The 16,338-nt window shown below is 38.4% G+C and overlaps 1 protein-coding gene across 1 annotated transcript in view; it reads right to left on the reverse strand.

Moving 5' to 3' along the window:
• Nucleotides 1–1,851: 1,851 nt before the first annotated feature.
• The window catches only part of SECISBP2L (SECIS binding protein 2 like), a 33,532-nt gene continuing 19,045 nt past the window's right edge, over nt 1,852–16,338 (reverse strand). The window contains exons 10-18 of the mRNA XM_063142810.1: nt 16,155–16,322; nt 15,444–15,585; nt 13,921–14,090; nt 12,591–12,723; nt 11,062–11,224; nt 9,381–9,601; nt 8,139–8,293; nt 6,630–6,846; nt 1,852–5,765 (exon numbers count right to left, since the gene is read on the reverse strand). Coding sequence (XP_062998880.1) covers nt 5,104–5,765; nt 6,630–6,846; nt 8,139–8,293; nt 9,381–9,601; nt 11,062–11,224; nt 12,591–12,723; nt 13,921–14,090; nt 15,444–15,585; nt 16,155–16,322 — 2,031 coding nt within the window. The 3' untranslated portion in view covers nt 1,852–5,103. The remainder of the gene's footprint in view (nt 5,766–6,629; nt 6,847–8,138; nt 8,294–9,380; nt 9,602–11,061; nt 11,225–12,590; nt 12,724–13,920; nt 14,091–15,443; nt 15,586–16,154; nt 16,323–16,338) is intronic.

The following is a 16,338-nucleotide window of genomic DNA, read 5'->3' on the forward strand; positions in this document are numbered from 1 at the left end:
TTCCAGGTCTCATCTTTTACTTTGTAAGCCCAGGGGCTGACTTGTGTCTTATTTTAACTTCTGTATAGCGGCCCCCAGCAGCAGTGTGTATTGCATTTTAATTGCTGCAAGCTGCTCTCGAAGACTATTTTTGCCTGAAAGGCAGGATCAAAATATAAATAAAAGCAGCAAGATGTGAGGCTGGATTAATAGGGGGAGAAGTGGCAAAGATGCTTAACCCTTCCCACACACACACAATTCTGCCTCTACAACCCCACCCCCCACCAAATGACACACAGCCCATAAATTTAAATGGGGCAGCTTCACAGACAAAAGAGGGCTGCATTAGAAAGCCTTTTATATGGGTTTAGACTGCTGGCAAAGTAGCACGACTCTCCTGTAGATGTGTTGAAGGACAAAGATTCAAGTCTTGGCCTTGCTATGCCTGTACAGAGGCAACAGGGCTAGGATATGGATCTGCCAGGGAGCTTGGAGATTTGCACATCATGAGACTGGATGGAAGGGCTACTTTAGTTGGGCTGTTGGCCTTTGTACAGGTGAAGCTTCTTACACCACTTCAATGTAAGAGGAGGATGTTCCATACTACATGAGCTGTCAAAGACCCATCTGAAATGACTTTGCTTTATATGTTTTATTTTCACTGTTCTAATTTCCTTCATAGGGTCTTAAAGGCATGGCTGTATAACATTACTACATGACATTGGGCCTGTTCAGGAAACACACTAACCCATGGCTAACCTTTTTGCAGCAAACCGTGATTAAACCATGGTTATATAGCCACCATGGTTAGGAATGGTTCACACAACACGCTAAGCTCAAAATGCTTAACCACCATGACTTAGCACATCGTCTGAACACCTGAGGGCATAAACCCATCCAGTTTTTGTAATAATGATGCTGAATACTAATTGCATAACTCCACTTCTTCAGTGGGCTGATTCACACATGCAAGCTCTTCAATGAATGAGCACAGAAAGAACTTCTCTCTGGTCAAATGTTACTTCAGATGCAAAGTTTTTCAATGAAATCTGCCCACACTCAGCTGCCGGTAATAAAATGTACAGTAAACAAGAGCAGAGAAATCAAAGTAGTGCATATTCACGTACAAATCAACCCACTGATGTACAAACATGGGCTCATTATGCCTGTGCCACCTTTTCCTGAAGCTGAATAGATTTTGCATTCATGCAACATGTGCTTATACTTAACTTTGTTTGTTCTCCTATGTAAAAATAAACTTGAGTGGCTTACAGATTTCCTCACAGGAAATGAAGCTTGGCTGTAAGGTCAGTTAAGTGTCAACAACTTTTTAAGATTGAACATGCAGTACATTTAAAAAAGGGCACAAATCAATTACATAGAGTAGTGTGCCCTCCTCTACTAGTACCTCTGCAGTTCATAGTGATACTACAAGCTAACATCATCAGAATCCTTTGAAAACTAAGGAAAAAACTCCAGTGACTAACAGAGGAAATATCTTTAAGTGGCCAACCTGCAGCTCAGGAGCCACAAGTAGAGGAAGCTTGTAACATATTTAGACAGGAACAGGAGGGCTAATTGGCCTCACTGGGACATCGGCTCAGGTGATTCCTGCTTGCCTCTCCCACACTTTTGTCATTTGCTCTACAGCTCAGCAGGCAGCTGAAAACTGCAAGTAGGGACAATATGTACAAGTATGCGAAATTGGCATTCAAATTTTGAATTTGTGCTACTCTTACTGAAAAGGTTGGATATCACTGCCCATTTTAGCCACCACACTGAATATAACCAGGCCAGAAAACCACTTCAACAAGATTCTTTGACATTTTGATATTGACATAGGATATGAATACACAATTAAACAGCTGGGTGTAATATCACACTACTATTTTTTATAATCATTTTTATTCATTATGGAAGAACCCCCACTAGGTATTTACATAGTGCAAAAAGCTGTTATTACTCCAAAAAAGTATGGTAGACAGAATTATCCTTCATAAAAGGAGAACACAGACAGAACCTTTTCATGAAGTAATTTCATAATGATTTTCTATTTTAAACCTAAGTTCTGTTACTACAAGTGTACAAGTATCAAAGATTAACAGACATTACTTTATTATAGTATTTAAAAATACATTAACCACATATGAACAGTAATTGGGCTGTGCCATGTACTTTTTTTTTTTACAGTTAATTGTTTAAGATTTTTTCTGACATTTTCTTACTGTTTCTGTAGGAATGGGCATAAAGCTGTATAATTTCCATTTATGGCTTTGTTACTTATTTTTCAAAGGCTTCATACTGAATTAGTGATTAAAATCTGGTAAATCGACTGAATATCTTGATTAGTTCGCACAACTTCACACAAAAAATACTATGACAATTTCAGCAAACAGCAGCTTTTCAAACAAAACTTTTTGCCTCCATGCGATTAAACTTTAAGAGCTTCCTGTTGAAAAACTGGAATCAATTACACTGTGTACATCCACCACCCAAAGAACCTTCCAAGGTATCTCCCAGTGTTGTGTTTAAAATTCACACATGTGCACCAAAAGGATCTTTTTCAATTTAAAAACAGCGCGCTAAACACTACATCAGTCACCAATCAAGCTTCAAGTCAGTAAATACATGCCATTTAAAATTTAAATTAGGAGGGGCAGTGGGACAAGGGGAAGAATATATTCAATGGGGTTCATGGGCTACCATAAATACACACTTGGAATAATGCATTGTATTAGCAACCTACAAATCCCATACTCTTGTTTGGCCTGCCCAAGGCCTAAGTGCATCAGCCCCACCGTGTGTTCCATTTTCCATGGTAAGCTATTTTTATACAAATACTGGAGATCCTTATAAATACTTTCTACACAGTCACCTCAAGCAAATAATTTTAAGGAAATTCTAAGCCACTATACACTCCCCTCCCAAGCCCCATCTTCTGCCATCAACTCTATTAACATTCAGTAAACGGAATTTTAAAAAGAGCAACTATTTGCTGAACCTATCCTAAATTTCTACATATATGATAGCAGAAACTGCCTTTCAGAGTATAAGAACCTACTGTTTATGCCAATATAGAAGTTGTGATACTTTTAAAAAACCCAAGAACTATCATGGCATTGGAAGATAACTTATCAAAAGGAACAGAACACAGATGCTGATTACAGAAGACAGGAGAATTACATATACCTCATCGACCGCACCAGGAAAAAAACAACAACTTTCCTAATATGGAATACAGTCTAACATACTTCATAAGCATACAAACAGACATTCTATTCCCAATTGGTGCTCAACTGCCACTGATCAAAATGAACATTTTATAATGATGGCTGCCTTCACTGATATTCCGTTTGCCCTGAGGAGATCTGATGCAATTTTTAGACAGGAAAGTTCACATCTAGTAGCAAACTGGGAAATATTAAATGCCTTAACTGAATTTGAAATTGACACTTGAGAAAACTGAATGTACTTATATACTTTCTTTTATGTAAACCGGGAAAGGACAAACCAAGTTCAGAAAAGAAGACAAACATTTCAAAAGGTACCTAAACAGGAATGAGCCATTTGAGCGGGGCGGACAGTACAGAAATGCCAATTTGTGGACACCATGCAAAAATGACAGGACGTAAGTAGTCCTATCAGAACTCGCAACACTTTTTCTACTTAGCAAGTCATGTGTCATTCACACCCCCACACACCCCCAAAGCGTTACTCAAACAAAAACGCAAGATGGCCTATTGTGCTACATTCTTTAGCAATGGATGACAATGTTAAATCTTAAAACAGTGAGAGTTTTTTCTGTACAATATAAAAAAAGCTTGTGTTGAAGATGATAATGCTATTGGTCCCAAATAATTAAATGAAAAACCCAACTGTAAAATACGTATTACTGGGAAGTACATATTTTTATAAAGCTTGTTATTTTGCGTACAAATGGATATCAACTCTTCTAAATTCACCATTCAAGGTTTTTTTTAAAAAATGCAGCTTATCTGGATGCAGTTAATGACATTTTGCAATAGGCAAAGCTGGAAAACTCAGACTCCAAGCAAACATTAGGCAAAGCTTTCAATCGTAATATTAAAATAAAGTAGTGCGAATTTCCCCTTAAATCAATAGATTGCCTCCTACTGATGCACTTCTAACCTTACATTTATGAAAATCTGCTCCTAATGAGACAAATTGCTACAAAATAGAAGAGTTCACATTCTCAACAAGAACCAACTTTCATGACTGATCCCATCCTAAAATGTTAAGAGGTGATCAGGTAAACTGAGCTTCTATGTCCATTAAACTTTCTCCTGAATGGTCAATATCTGATTTTAACTTGGGTTTTTGTATTTACATGGCATTTATGCATTCATATTAGCATTCCTGAGATAAGTGAAAGAGCTAAGAAACAGTCTTAAGAACTGCAAGACAGTAAAGTTAAAAAAACCAATGGGTCCCTTGCTGCAGTCCGCAGGCACAGTGACAATGTTAAAGTAGTCAATTGGAAAAGAAATAGATTTCTCTTTTCCAAAGTGCCTTGCCAAATGGTTTCAGCTGATTATAGCCAGCATCTCAAGAGTGTATTTCTGAAACACATATCCCAAGAGACAGGTAAGAAGATGTATTGAACTTAAGTTACTGGTTAATCTTTCCAAATCTTTTGTAAAGATTCTAATCTCATTATAGGCATCTTTCAAGCTCCCCCAAAGATTACTTCTGGCTTAATTTTTGGTACACTATTGCCAAATACCTTCAAGGTAAGATAATGACAGAGCAAATACAGGTCACTACTGTCAGGTTAAAAAGTGTAAGAATTTTAAAGTTATAGAATAAATTTTGCATAAAAATGGTCATTTGAATAGTGTCTTGTACAAAAAGATGCCTATTGACAGTTTCAGCACACATTGACAGTTCTGGGAAAGATATAAATAGTCATTACACACATGCACTCTAGTTCTTAATGGAAAAAGTAATAAAGACCGCTACAAAAAAAAATTATGTTGTGAGTTAAATATGCATATTAAACATTACACAGTGCAAAATGCTGAGATGAAGCACAAAAAGCAATGGCTGCAATCCTTACAACAGTTAGTTTTAAAATATTAAAGTTTCCTGAGTTTGTGCTTAAATTTATGGTATATAATTTGAGTCTGTATTCTTTGTATCCAGGGAACTGCAGACAGCAGGCTTCGGCTGGGCTTTGCTCGCATGCTTATCCGTTGTCCATTCCTCGCTGTCAATAACCGAATCGACTTGTTCAGGCGTTTCGAGTTCTTCCTCCTCACTTTGTTCAACGTTATCATCCTCTGCACCGCTAAGGCTCTTCCCAAGCTGAAGCGTTTCCATAGTCCGTTGAGTCTCTGAGACCCAAGATTCGATTCTGCTGTTGAGTTGAACTTCTTCAGATATAGGTTCATGGGTGTAGTCGTCGTCTTCCTCCTCCTCCTCGTCATCCTCTTCTTCAAGCATTCCTGGGACGAGGGTACTGGTCGTACTGGTCATGGAGGAGTTCAAAATGTCCCTGCAGCTGCCATCCAAAGATCCTGTATCCGTACTTTGCTGTGAGGCCCATTCCAGATTGTCATCTGGCTTCACTTCCTCTTTTCCGCTTAGTGCTTTCCCATGTGTTGTGACTGTGATGATCCCAACAGTAGCTAGAGATAGCTGCTTATTAGCAACGGCCTTGTTGCTGCCAGGTTTTTCAGGAGCAACCACCTTACAAGAAGCCTCTCTTTCAATTTCAGAGGTTTCCAACGCATCTGAGGTTTCCACCATGCTCCTCCAATTTGTTTCTGAAAAAAATGCAAACAAGTTTAGGAAAGGTTGACAAATAGAAAGAGGGGCATAACTTTGTTTTATTTTTAACATGTGTGAGTGTTTTGGCACTTTTAAAATTAATTTTAGCACATTCTCATAAAAGTTGTAATCAAAGAATATATTGTTTTAAGTAAGTTGTTTTTCCAAATTAATTTACAGGGGGTGGGGGAGAGTGAAGAATGGCAATAAAAGAAAAAAAGCAAGAATCGCATTAAGATGTGCTGCGGTTAGACAGATAGAATGGAGGTTAGGTTGTATGTGCTTTTGCCAAACTTCTAACATGATAGAAGAATGGAATGCATACATGCTTTCAAGTTAAGTGCTTTAAATACTAATTAAGAGTCAATTAAATGAAAAACCTCCCTCCATAGATAATCAGGCTAGAAATGAAGATATTCTAAAGGAGAAAGTATTGTTCCCATGCATAAATGAATGAACTTTAACCCAGGTGGACTTCACTGTGCTTACAAAACTAATGACAACCACACAATTGCTGAATACAGTTCTAAATAAAGCTATACTATGGGACTACAGCCTAAATTGTTTTAACCATGCATGCCTTAAGTGAATACATGTGTGTGTGTGTTATATTCCAAGTTTGGATTTTTATTGCCATTTATCCCCCCACTGCCAACTTCAGTTTGGTGTGCTAACTATGCCTGTTCCTGAATAGGGACAGCCTAGCCATTTCCCAGGGTCACTACCCAATCTGGGAAACTCCCTTCATAAAATATGGTTATCAGATCAAGAACATGAAAGGGGGAAGTAAAAGGCTGAAAGCCTTTCTAATTTACTCTTAGAAGATTCAGTTATATATACGCATCATTTGAAGAACTTACCATACTCCTTTTCGTTCACTTCTGAAATGGGCTCTGAAATAACACTGCAGAATGAAATTGCGCTTGCTGCAGAAGGATTTCGAGAATGTCCCATATGGTGGGGCACCTTCTTAATGTTCTTCAAGGCCTCTTCCTGCTCTTGCTCCATTGCTGAAACCATGTCTCGGTAGGCTTTCCTGGCCTCCTCTGTCAGTGACACCAATTTATTGAAGAGGTTCTAAAAAGACCAAATACCCCATTACTGCATGTTGTTACAGGTGGCCAAGGAATTTGAGATGAAGGATGGAGAACAATCCTTTAATCTTGCAACCAAAAAGACTACACCAGAGTGGCTCAAAAGGAGACAATTGCAATGACAGCAGATTGATCTGTAGGCCATCTCTAGTTTTGAGATCCACAGAGACTGGACAAAGTTGGGTGAAGAAAATGCACACTGGCGAGTGACAGTGGGCCTGTTCAGACAACATGCTAAGCCATGGTTAGGCCGCTAACCCTTCTGCAACAAATGGTTAGTGTGTTTAAATCATAGCTATGTAGCCACCATGGTTAGGAATGGTTCACTCGACAAGCTAAGTCATGGTTCACATTACATTAAGTTGTAATGCTTAACCACAGTGGCTTACCATGTCATCTGAACAGGTTCTATAAAAGGTAGGAGCCTCGTAGGTCTCATTGTACTCACAACCACATGAAGATTTCTGTATATGACTCTTGCTTTAGGAACTGTATTGCATGGTTCATTCTAGTTCGGCACCAGATGAAATTCTGGATGCAAATTAAAACTATGCTTGCTAATAAAACGTAGATACAATAAGTGCTTTTGATTACATTTGAATGGTAGAAGCTAGTTTGAAATTTTGGGGCAGATGCATGTGCCTTGTAGTTAACGTACTACAAGATGGAGAGTCACTTTATTTACTAGGGAGAGTTCTAGTAAATATTTCATGAACATGAGCATTGCTGGCTCTCACTCCAATTTCTCTTCCAATTAGAATAAAAGATCACCATGTAATATGGGATATGGCCCACATTCAGATGTCAAGGATGCATTTTAGTCTTTATTTTTAGCTAGCTGCTTTTCCATGCCCATGCCTTGCCATAAGCTATGTTTCGTCAAGCAGGTACAGTTTTATGAGTGTTCATTTGAGAGCAGCAGCCAGTTCTTACGGCATTTGTGCATCACATTTGATAAGTAAGCTGATACTGCTGATGCCTTTAGAAGAGATGTATACAGTTTTGTATATGAAAAAGGAGAATTTTCTCCAGCGTATTCCACAAAGATTTGGGAAAGACTACACACAAATTCCAGTGATGGGATATGCAAAACAGAGTGAGAGTGAGTGAGTGAGTGAGAGAGAGAGAGAGAGAGAGAGAGAGAGAGAGAGAGAGAATGAGAATGAGAGAGAATGGATGGATTTACATTCAGGCACCATTAATAATTGTGTTAGGGACTCTGTGAAATATCAAGGAAGTACATCAAAAGGGCAGAGTTGAATTATAAACTCTTACCTCAGCACCCGAATAGTTGAAGATTCCTACCACACTAACTGGAACCAGCTTGTTCACACAGCGACCAAGAGCTTTACGTCCAAGGGCAAAGACAAAAGGGATTTCTTGCTCCCGTGCCATTGCTATTACGTTGTACAGAGCTTCATCTAGTCCACCTTGGTGAGTGCCGGGAAGGACAAGAGACTAAATGTGAAGAACTCTCTCATAACTAGCTAGAGTTTTAAATCTGCTGAATTTATACTGCTAACCAATATTAACATTTTCTACAAATGTTAACTATATGCCTGCAGCACCTACAACACAGAATGAACTAGGAGCTTTTTCACACATTGAGCTTTCTAGACAAACACCTAAGATTTAAGGGCACGCCGAAATATGTGAAGATGTTACTAACATTTGTTTATTTATTTATTTCACTTCTATACCGCTCAACAGCTGAAGAACTCTGGGCGGTTCACAAAATTTAAATTGTTGCATGGAGGCATGCTCATCATGAAGCTGGGATTGGTTGCTTCTCTCTAGCAAATCCTGTTTGCTGCTGCATAATGTACGGAATGGCACAAGACTCATTCCTATTACAATGGAAAATCATAATCTAATTCAAACACACTATCTAAAGGCCAGTATTGGGCAAAAGGCAGGATACAAATATAATAATAATAATAATAATAATAATAATAATAATAATAATAATAATGATGTTGATGTAAGAAGTACAGGAAAGAAAATTAAAATACACTTTGCTAGTTTAAAGTTGCTGCATGTTTAACCGTGTTATAAGGAATCTCTTATTGTTACTTTAACCAACTTATTTGTTATCAGAAAGCAGAGGTTCTCAAAGAAAACATGTTTTGATAAGTCCGATGGCCTTAGATAGTAAGCTAGTTACAAGACAATGGGTTGCATCCAATCCCCCTCTTGTGTGAATGGAAAGAGTAGGAAGGGGGTTTGCGTGTCATGATATCTGCCCGTCTCCTTCCCCATGTCACACTGCAAGCCATTCTGAAGAGTCTTCTGACTCCCCAAAGTGGCTTCTCAAGGGTGTGAGGAGTTGCAGTAAGAAGCAAGGGCCAGAAAAGTCTCCGTGTGCACATGGTGTTCTGTGCACAACTCTTTGGCTACCACTCAATGCCCTATACATAGAAGATCGCATAGGAAAGGAGACAGCAAAGGGTTCCTTGTTAAAACAGACAACCTGTTTTAGCCTATTAAGGGAAAGTGGCCCACAAGAGTCATTAATACCTTTTGACTGGATTTTCTCACAATTGGGAGAAATGATGACACACTTGATCTTGTTTAACTTCATATGCTTGGTAACCTCACGCAGACCCATCACAAGCCTCCTCTTCGCTTTAGCTCTCGTGGGGTCCTTTTGGTAAATTCGTTCTTGGAAACTGACAAGTTCTTGTAACAGGAGAGTCACACACTCATCTATTTCTTTACTTAGAACTTGATTACAGTACCTGTAAATTCAGAAGGTAACCAATAAATTTCAAGAAGGCTAATTTGCTTCTACTATCTTTTGTTCCATTTTCTGAAGTTCTATAACTATATTTCATCGCTAGATCACCTGCCATGAATAAGAACTGTAGTTGGAAAAACAACAACTGTACTTACTTTTAATAATAAGCCTTTCCATTTACATTGCAAATTGTATATTTAGGTGCTATGTAAGCGCTAATCATGCATAACGACTGCTTAAAGAATTTAACGCATTTGTGTTTTGATAAAGGCCTTCCTTATTCTTTCCAGGTCGTTCGAAAATCATTCCTACATCTGGGAAGACATGCAATGATACTTTGATAGTGTTGTGTGGAAGGGCAACATATCCAGGCTGTCAGACTTGGGAGCAGCAGGAACAAACTTGACCAGGACATAGTTATGGGCTGGAGGAAGACTAACTAATGGAAACTTAATGCAGACAGGGTAGAATTAAGCAATAGTGGGGAAGCAAAGCCATAGTGGGTCTGCCTCTTGACATGGTTATACTTTCCTTGAAGGAGCAGGTACGGCTGAGGGTACGCTTTGCCCTCTCCTTGCTACTTGGCTGCCATTTGTTGCTGCCACCTATAAGTGCCTTTTACCTACTTAGGCCAATGAGTCAAAAACAAACCTTCCTCTTATGGAGATCTAGTTTCAGTCGCCTGTGCTTGGGCAATTTTCTATTTGGAATAATCCAACGCATTACATACGCCACCCTTTTGAACACTGTTCAAAATTTGCACCTACTGCAGAATCCTGCTGTCTATCTGTTAACTGTAGTGGACCATGGAGAATGAATATTTCCTACCTTAGCAGAACTACACTGGCTGCCTATTGGTGTGTTTAGTTTTTATGGCTACACGTTTAACTGTAGTATTTTAGTATGATTTTACCATTAGTTTTTTACTTTGTAAGTTGCTCTTGAGTGTCTACCTAGCAGAGACTGCAGTACAGAAGTATCTGAAACATGCCTATGTTACGCCTCAGTGAATCTTTAGACAGCAACATTGGCCTTAGCTTCCTAGAGAAATAAAGTCACTGAATTATAGTGTTTCCCCCCAACCACATAAGAGTTTAGAATATAAAATATCTGAATCAGATTTTTGCATAAAGCTAGCGTCATTCAAAGTGAGACAAGGCGCTCCTCAATAGCTGAAAACTGAGACAGGTGATACAGAAAGTAATATATTACTTCAGATGAGTCTCACTAGTAACTCTACTTTCCCCTTCTTTCGTAGCACTAAAATACCTAAAGATATTTGTGTTGTAGGCACCTTTTGTCCTGTCTATGGTACACAATGCTCAGAATAGCTAGAGTTTACTCACATGAGTAGCACGGGCTGAATGTGATGTGGTGGGGTTATTGGTCCATTCAACTTTGACTTTAAGACATGATTTATTGGACATGTTCAGCAAAACGTAATTTTAAAAAGGTTCTTACTCTCTGAATCTCTTGCTGTGAATTTTTGTTATAGTTGATGATGCCATTGGACTACCTATACCAGAACTGGCAGGTGAGCCTTGGGATACTGGAGTCATGCAGTAGGGAGAGTTCTGGCTTGCTGGAGAGAGTGAGGTGTCACTTGGCACACTCAGACCAGTTTCTGCAACAGAAAAATAAAAGAATAGCTGTTGCACCCAGAAGTGTGTCTTATGTGTCACTGGAATATATCATTCCTTATTTTCCATTCCATCCCACCATGACACACTTATGTGTGTGTCTTCTATATTCAGTAACAGGAAAGCCAAAACACATTTTTCTTTAAAAAAACACCAACACCAACCAATGTATTAGGCTAGGCTAGTCAATACTATGATGTGATGGAGCCACTTTTTGCAAATCAGCACAAATGAAGAGAGGTACATATACACCAGTTGATGGTGTGCAGGTTGAAGTCTTCAATGTGGGAATCTTAACCCATAGCAAGCAATTAACTATCAAGCTAATTTTTAAAGATATATGCTGGGGTTCAGAGGCACCATGTAGTTAAACAGGTGAATATAATGGCTCTTTTACTGCCCCTCCTCCGCTTTCTTCTCTGGAAAGGTTGAGGGAACTTCAGAAATGGCATTCCATGAAGATCAAGGAACTGCTTGTGGTGTTTGTAATGACGTTGTATGTGGTGTTTGTAATGACGTTTAAAGCCCTAAATGGTTTGGGACCTCGATACTTGAGAAAGCGCCTCTCCTTATATATACCTGCCCAAGACTTGAGATCTGTTGGAGAAGCCCTTCTCTGCATCCCACCAGCAAAACACATACACTATGATGGGACAAGAGAGAGGGCTTTCTCTGTTGTGGCACCCCGACTGTGGAATGCCCTCCCCTTGGAGGCCCGACTGGCGCCAATGCTAATTTTATTCCGGCGCCAAGTGAAAACATGGCTTTTTAACAAAGCCTTTAATGGTTAAATTCACTAAGATGGCACATTGTTTTAACTGTTTTAATTGTTTTACTGCTTTTAAATTATATATTGTTTTAACTTGGTTTATGGTTTAATTTGTTTTTCGCTGTGTATATTTACTGTTTTATACTGTATACTTTTATCTGTACGCTGCCCTGAGATCTTAATGATATAGGGTGGGATATAAATGTTTTAAATAAATAAATAAATAAATCTGGGAGGAGGAATTCTTAGATTGGTCTGAAGAATATATAATTTCTAGTTTTCAAACTGAAAATAAAATCAAAGTTTCTGAAACTGGAAGAATTTCTTTTTGCAGCATTTGTTTAAAATTTAGACTGGAAGTATGTACAAGTTTTCTATATCTGAAGCACGAAGAAAATAGTTTGGATCCAAAATCCCAGAAGAAATATTTTACATAGGCAAGGCATACAAGAACTTATCATTTGAATTTCTTCATTCAACATTACAAAATTCATATCTGTGCATACACGCAAACACACACACTGGTTATGCATATTACACTATCTAGAAATATGTTTCAATTCATTCTTTAGAGTTCTGACCTTCTTGAGATGCTAGTTCTTCTGACTGGTTAGGAGTCAGATTCAGGTTCACCTCTTGTTCTTCATCAGCTCCCACAAGGCTATGATCCACAGATAAGCGTCCTTTCTTTTCTTCTCTTTCTTTCAAGATAATCTGAAACAACCCCCAATCATAAAGCTGTGAATACTAATTTCTTCTTCCATACATTAATACCTTGTTTCTTTGTTGAAAAAAGTATACCAAGTTTGGTTAGTAGGCATAGTACAAGCCTAAAAAGAGTACCCAATGTTTTACAAATAAGTGTGGGGAGTCATGTTCTGGAAATTGACTAAAGTGGTTAAAAACACCAAAACATAGAAACAAAATGTCCAAACTAAGTTTAGAAACTATATAGAAGTCAAGAACAACCTATTACAAAACACAATTTTAAGAACTGTTTACTACCACGTGCCTGTAGACATTTAAAATCAAAATGGAGATATTTAAAATACAAAAAACCCCACAGAATTATACCCTTATTGTGAGACAGAGATTAGTCAATCACAATATATGTGGTGAGCAGTCATTCCATCTGCCAGATGTGTTGCAACCTTGTGGTATTCTTTGGCGGCATATGTAGTACTTTTTGTTTCTAGAACTTCTCATTACACATGCCTTACCAGTTCTGGTTGTGATTTAAGTGTACATCTTGCAGTAAATTTAGTTTTAAAAGTATTACTCTGTATTATTTTGTTATTCCTGGCTTTTTCATTGATTCTTATTTTTTAAAACAACCACAACCACGTGTGAAATTAACTTCAAATTGACATTAGCTCTTCCTTCCATCAAACCTTTGCTTAATTTTATAATGCACACTTGCAAAGAAAACCAAGACCATCTTACAATAATCAAGTATTTTAATTTATGAGCCCATTATGAACACTTGCAAAGAAAACCATTTTACAATAATCAAGTATTTCACTTTATGAGCCCATTATTTAAGAATCAGTGCAAAACATATATTTGTGATTGACTGATTGAGGGACTTCCAAGTGGCTGGGGAATGACCAACATCTTAGAAGGAGGAGGAGCAGCTACTCAGGATCCCATCATAAAAAGAGAAGTTTCATAAAAACCAGGTAGTCTATGTCACCCATTAAAGGGTCACATTCCACACAGTTAATCACAAGATAAAAATAGACAGTTCTCTGGTACGTTAACTGATGATGTGGCTAGTATCAGTTCACCTGAGAAAGTTTCCATCCACCAGGACCTAGGCCATTAGGATTCAAAATTTCTATATTTACATACCTCAAAGACCACTTTGCTAAGAAAAGAAAAAAAGAACACCACTTTTGGAGACTTGTTTACCTTTTTAAGTGCTGTAGGACGCTTCAGCTTTGAGAGCTCTCTCTCTTTCCCTCGTTTCACTTTTGGTGCAGTGGAATCCAAAGGATTAAGGCAACCCATTGATGGCTGCCCTTTCGTTAAGGATTTTCGGTTGGCAGATTCTTTGGTGTGAAAAGGAGCAGCACTACCAACTAAATGTAAACAAGGCAGAATGATGAGTGATAAACGATGCTCACATTTCTCCTTACCCATCGGTTCTCATTACTCATTGTAAAAGCCTTTTCTTTCGTTGGAAATAAAATTGGAATGATTCTGTTTCCTGATGGTTTTAATAACCAGATTGAAATTTAGCTTACTCTTGCAGGAACAGTCAAGTTCATGTAGGCAAACAGAAACATGCTATACCCCAGCCTTAAAAATATAAAAACGTTATTTTTAATAAGTGTAAGCCGCTCCGAGAGCCTTTTTTGGCTGAGGAGCGGGGTATAAATATGATAAATAAATAAATAATAATAAATATAATTGACAGCTGGAACTAGAGTACTAGCAGTTTCCTTTCTGTAACATTCAAAGAACCACACAACTAATTCCATATACTGCACTTGTTTGTCTTGGACCACAGCTTCCTATGCCACAGAACAAGGCACATTTCAAAGGCGACTTTCCAAAACAGTTGGTGATCTGGCACGGAAGTCAAATAGCCTCCCTGCACATGCTCACTTGGATCTCTGGAAAAGCTACTTTCAAGACAAATGTGTCATTCGCGCGCCTAAATCACAACAGACCAGATTAGGAAGGGACAAGCAGATATTTCTTCTATGAAAAAGCCAATCCATCCAAAAATCATTTTTAGTGGATAAGGTAATTGAAGTACATTATTTCATTAAAAGTAGCCAATCCGCCTTACATTTCTAAGAGGCAACCAAGTATAACAGAACACATATTTCCTTTTATTTATAAGGCTAGTCTCATATTACATTATACCATTTGCCAGGAAAAAAAATAACATCTTTAAATTAGATCAACAACTCATTTGCATTCTGCTACTGAAGTGTGATGAGAGATTTGGCTTCACAGAACTAAGTTCTGTGGACTGAATTAATTTCACCACCCCAACATTTATTGATGAGTATGCTGTATTTTGAATCTCATTCCAAATCTAGGAAACATCTTGGCTGTGCGTATTTCACCACATTTTGCACAGACAGCTACCACCATTTATTTCTTGTACAGGTATGTATCTATGCTACAAAATACTTCATGCTCTACATCTCACAGGGAGAAGAAGATCCAAAAGCAGCATTTCTGTTCGATTTCAAGGCAGTCTTAATGCCACATTTGTTGGTCCACTATAAAAATCCTTGTGCTCAGTGTTAATGTACTATTTATTTATTTAATTTATTTATTACATTCATATACCGCCCCATATCTGAAGTTCTCTACCAGTCCTCTCAGTTGAATGTTAATGCGCTAGTCCCCTTAGATGGAAAAAAATGTTTATGAAATTTGTGGCTATAAAGAACAGCCAGATAAAATATACCCACCTGTGTAGGAGAGGGGCCTGGTATTTGTGATCTGACGAGCTTTCATAGCTTGCTGCTGCTTTTCCAGAGCTGCCAGCATGTCTCCCAAGTCTAACTGCACGGGTGTTTTACTCTTCTTTCCAGCTGCTTTTGAAACTGCTTCCTGAAATTGGAATAAAAATAGTAGGGCTCACCTTTGGTGGTAAAAGAGACGATTCCAGCTGTTAGGGAACATGAGCGTGTGAGGGCTATTGCTCTCATGTCCTAATTTCAAGCTTCCTACAGGTAGCAAATTGGCCACTGTGTGACCAGAATGCTGATCATCTGATGCAGCATGGCTATTTTTACGCTCTTATTTAAAGCAGGTATTTTAGCTTCCATAACATCGAGGCGCTACTCTGTTCTGATGGGGGGGGGGGCTGGAAGTGGAGGGGGCTTTTCAGTCTTCATAATCAGGTTGGTGCCAACTAGCAATGAAAGGCTTTGTTGTTATGGATAATTCAGGCACAGACAAGGTACACGAAGTCTAAAAAAGAGACGTAACATTGGAAACTCTCTCTTACAACGCAAAATGTTTATATTCTTTCATTTACAAGTGAAACTGCAGAAAAAAATGTTTGAGAGGTCAACCAGGGACAAGATCAACATTACTTTGGGGACCATAGGTTGTCACGTGGCCATTCATGATTTAAATATGCAATTCATCTCAATTACAATATTAACATAACAGACCTGGAGTTTCCTCTGCTCCATGCTAATTTCTGAGTACTCTTGAGCTGTGGCCAGGGCTGCTGCCAGAGCTTTCTTCTTCTGACTTTTTGCCCGCTTTGGAACGGAAGTGGTGATTGGAATTGGCGTCTGTACTATATTGATTGGAGAATTTTCAGGTAAATCATCCAACTAGGGTTAACAAGGA

This window comes from Elgaria multicarinata, chromosome 16, assembly GCF_023053635.1.
Source record: "Elgaria multicarinata webbii isolate HBS135686 ecotype San Diego chromosome 16, rElgMul1.1.pri, whole genome shotgun sequence".
NCBI lineage: Eukaryota > Metazoa > Chordata > Lepidosauria > Squamata > Anguidae > Elgaria > Elgaria multicarinata.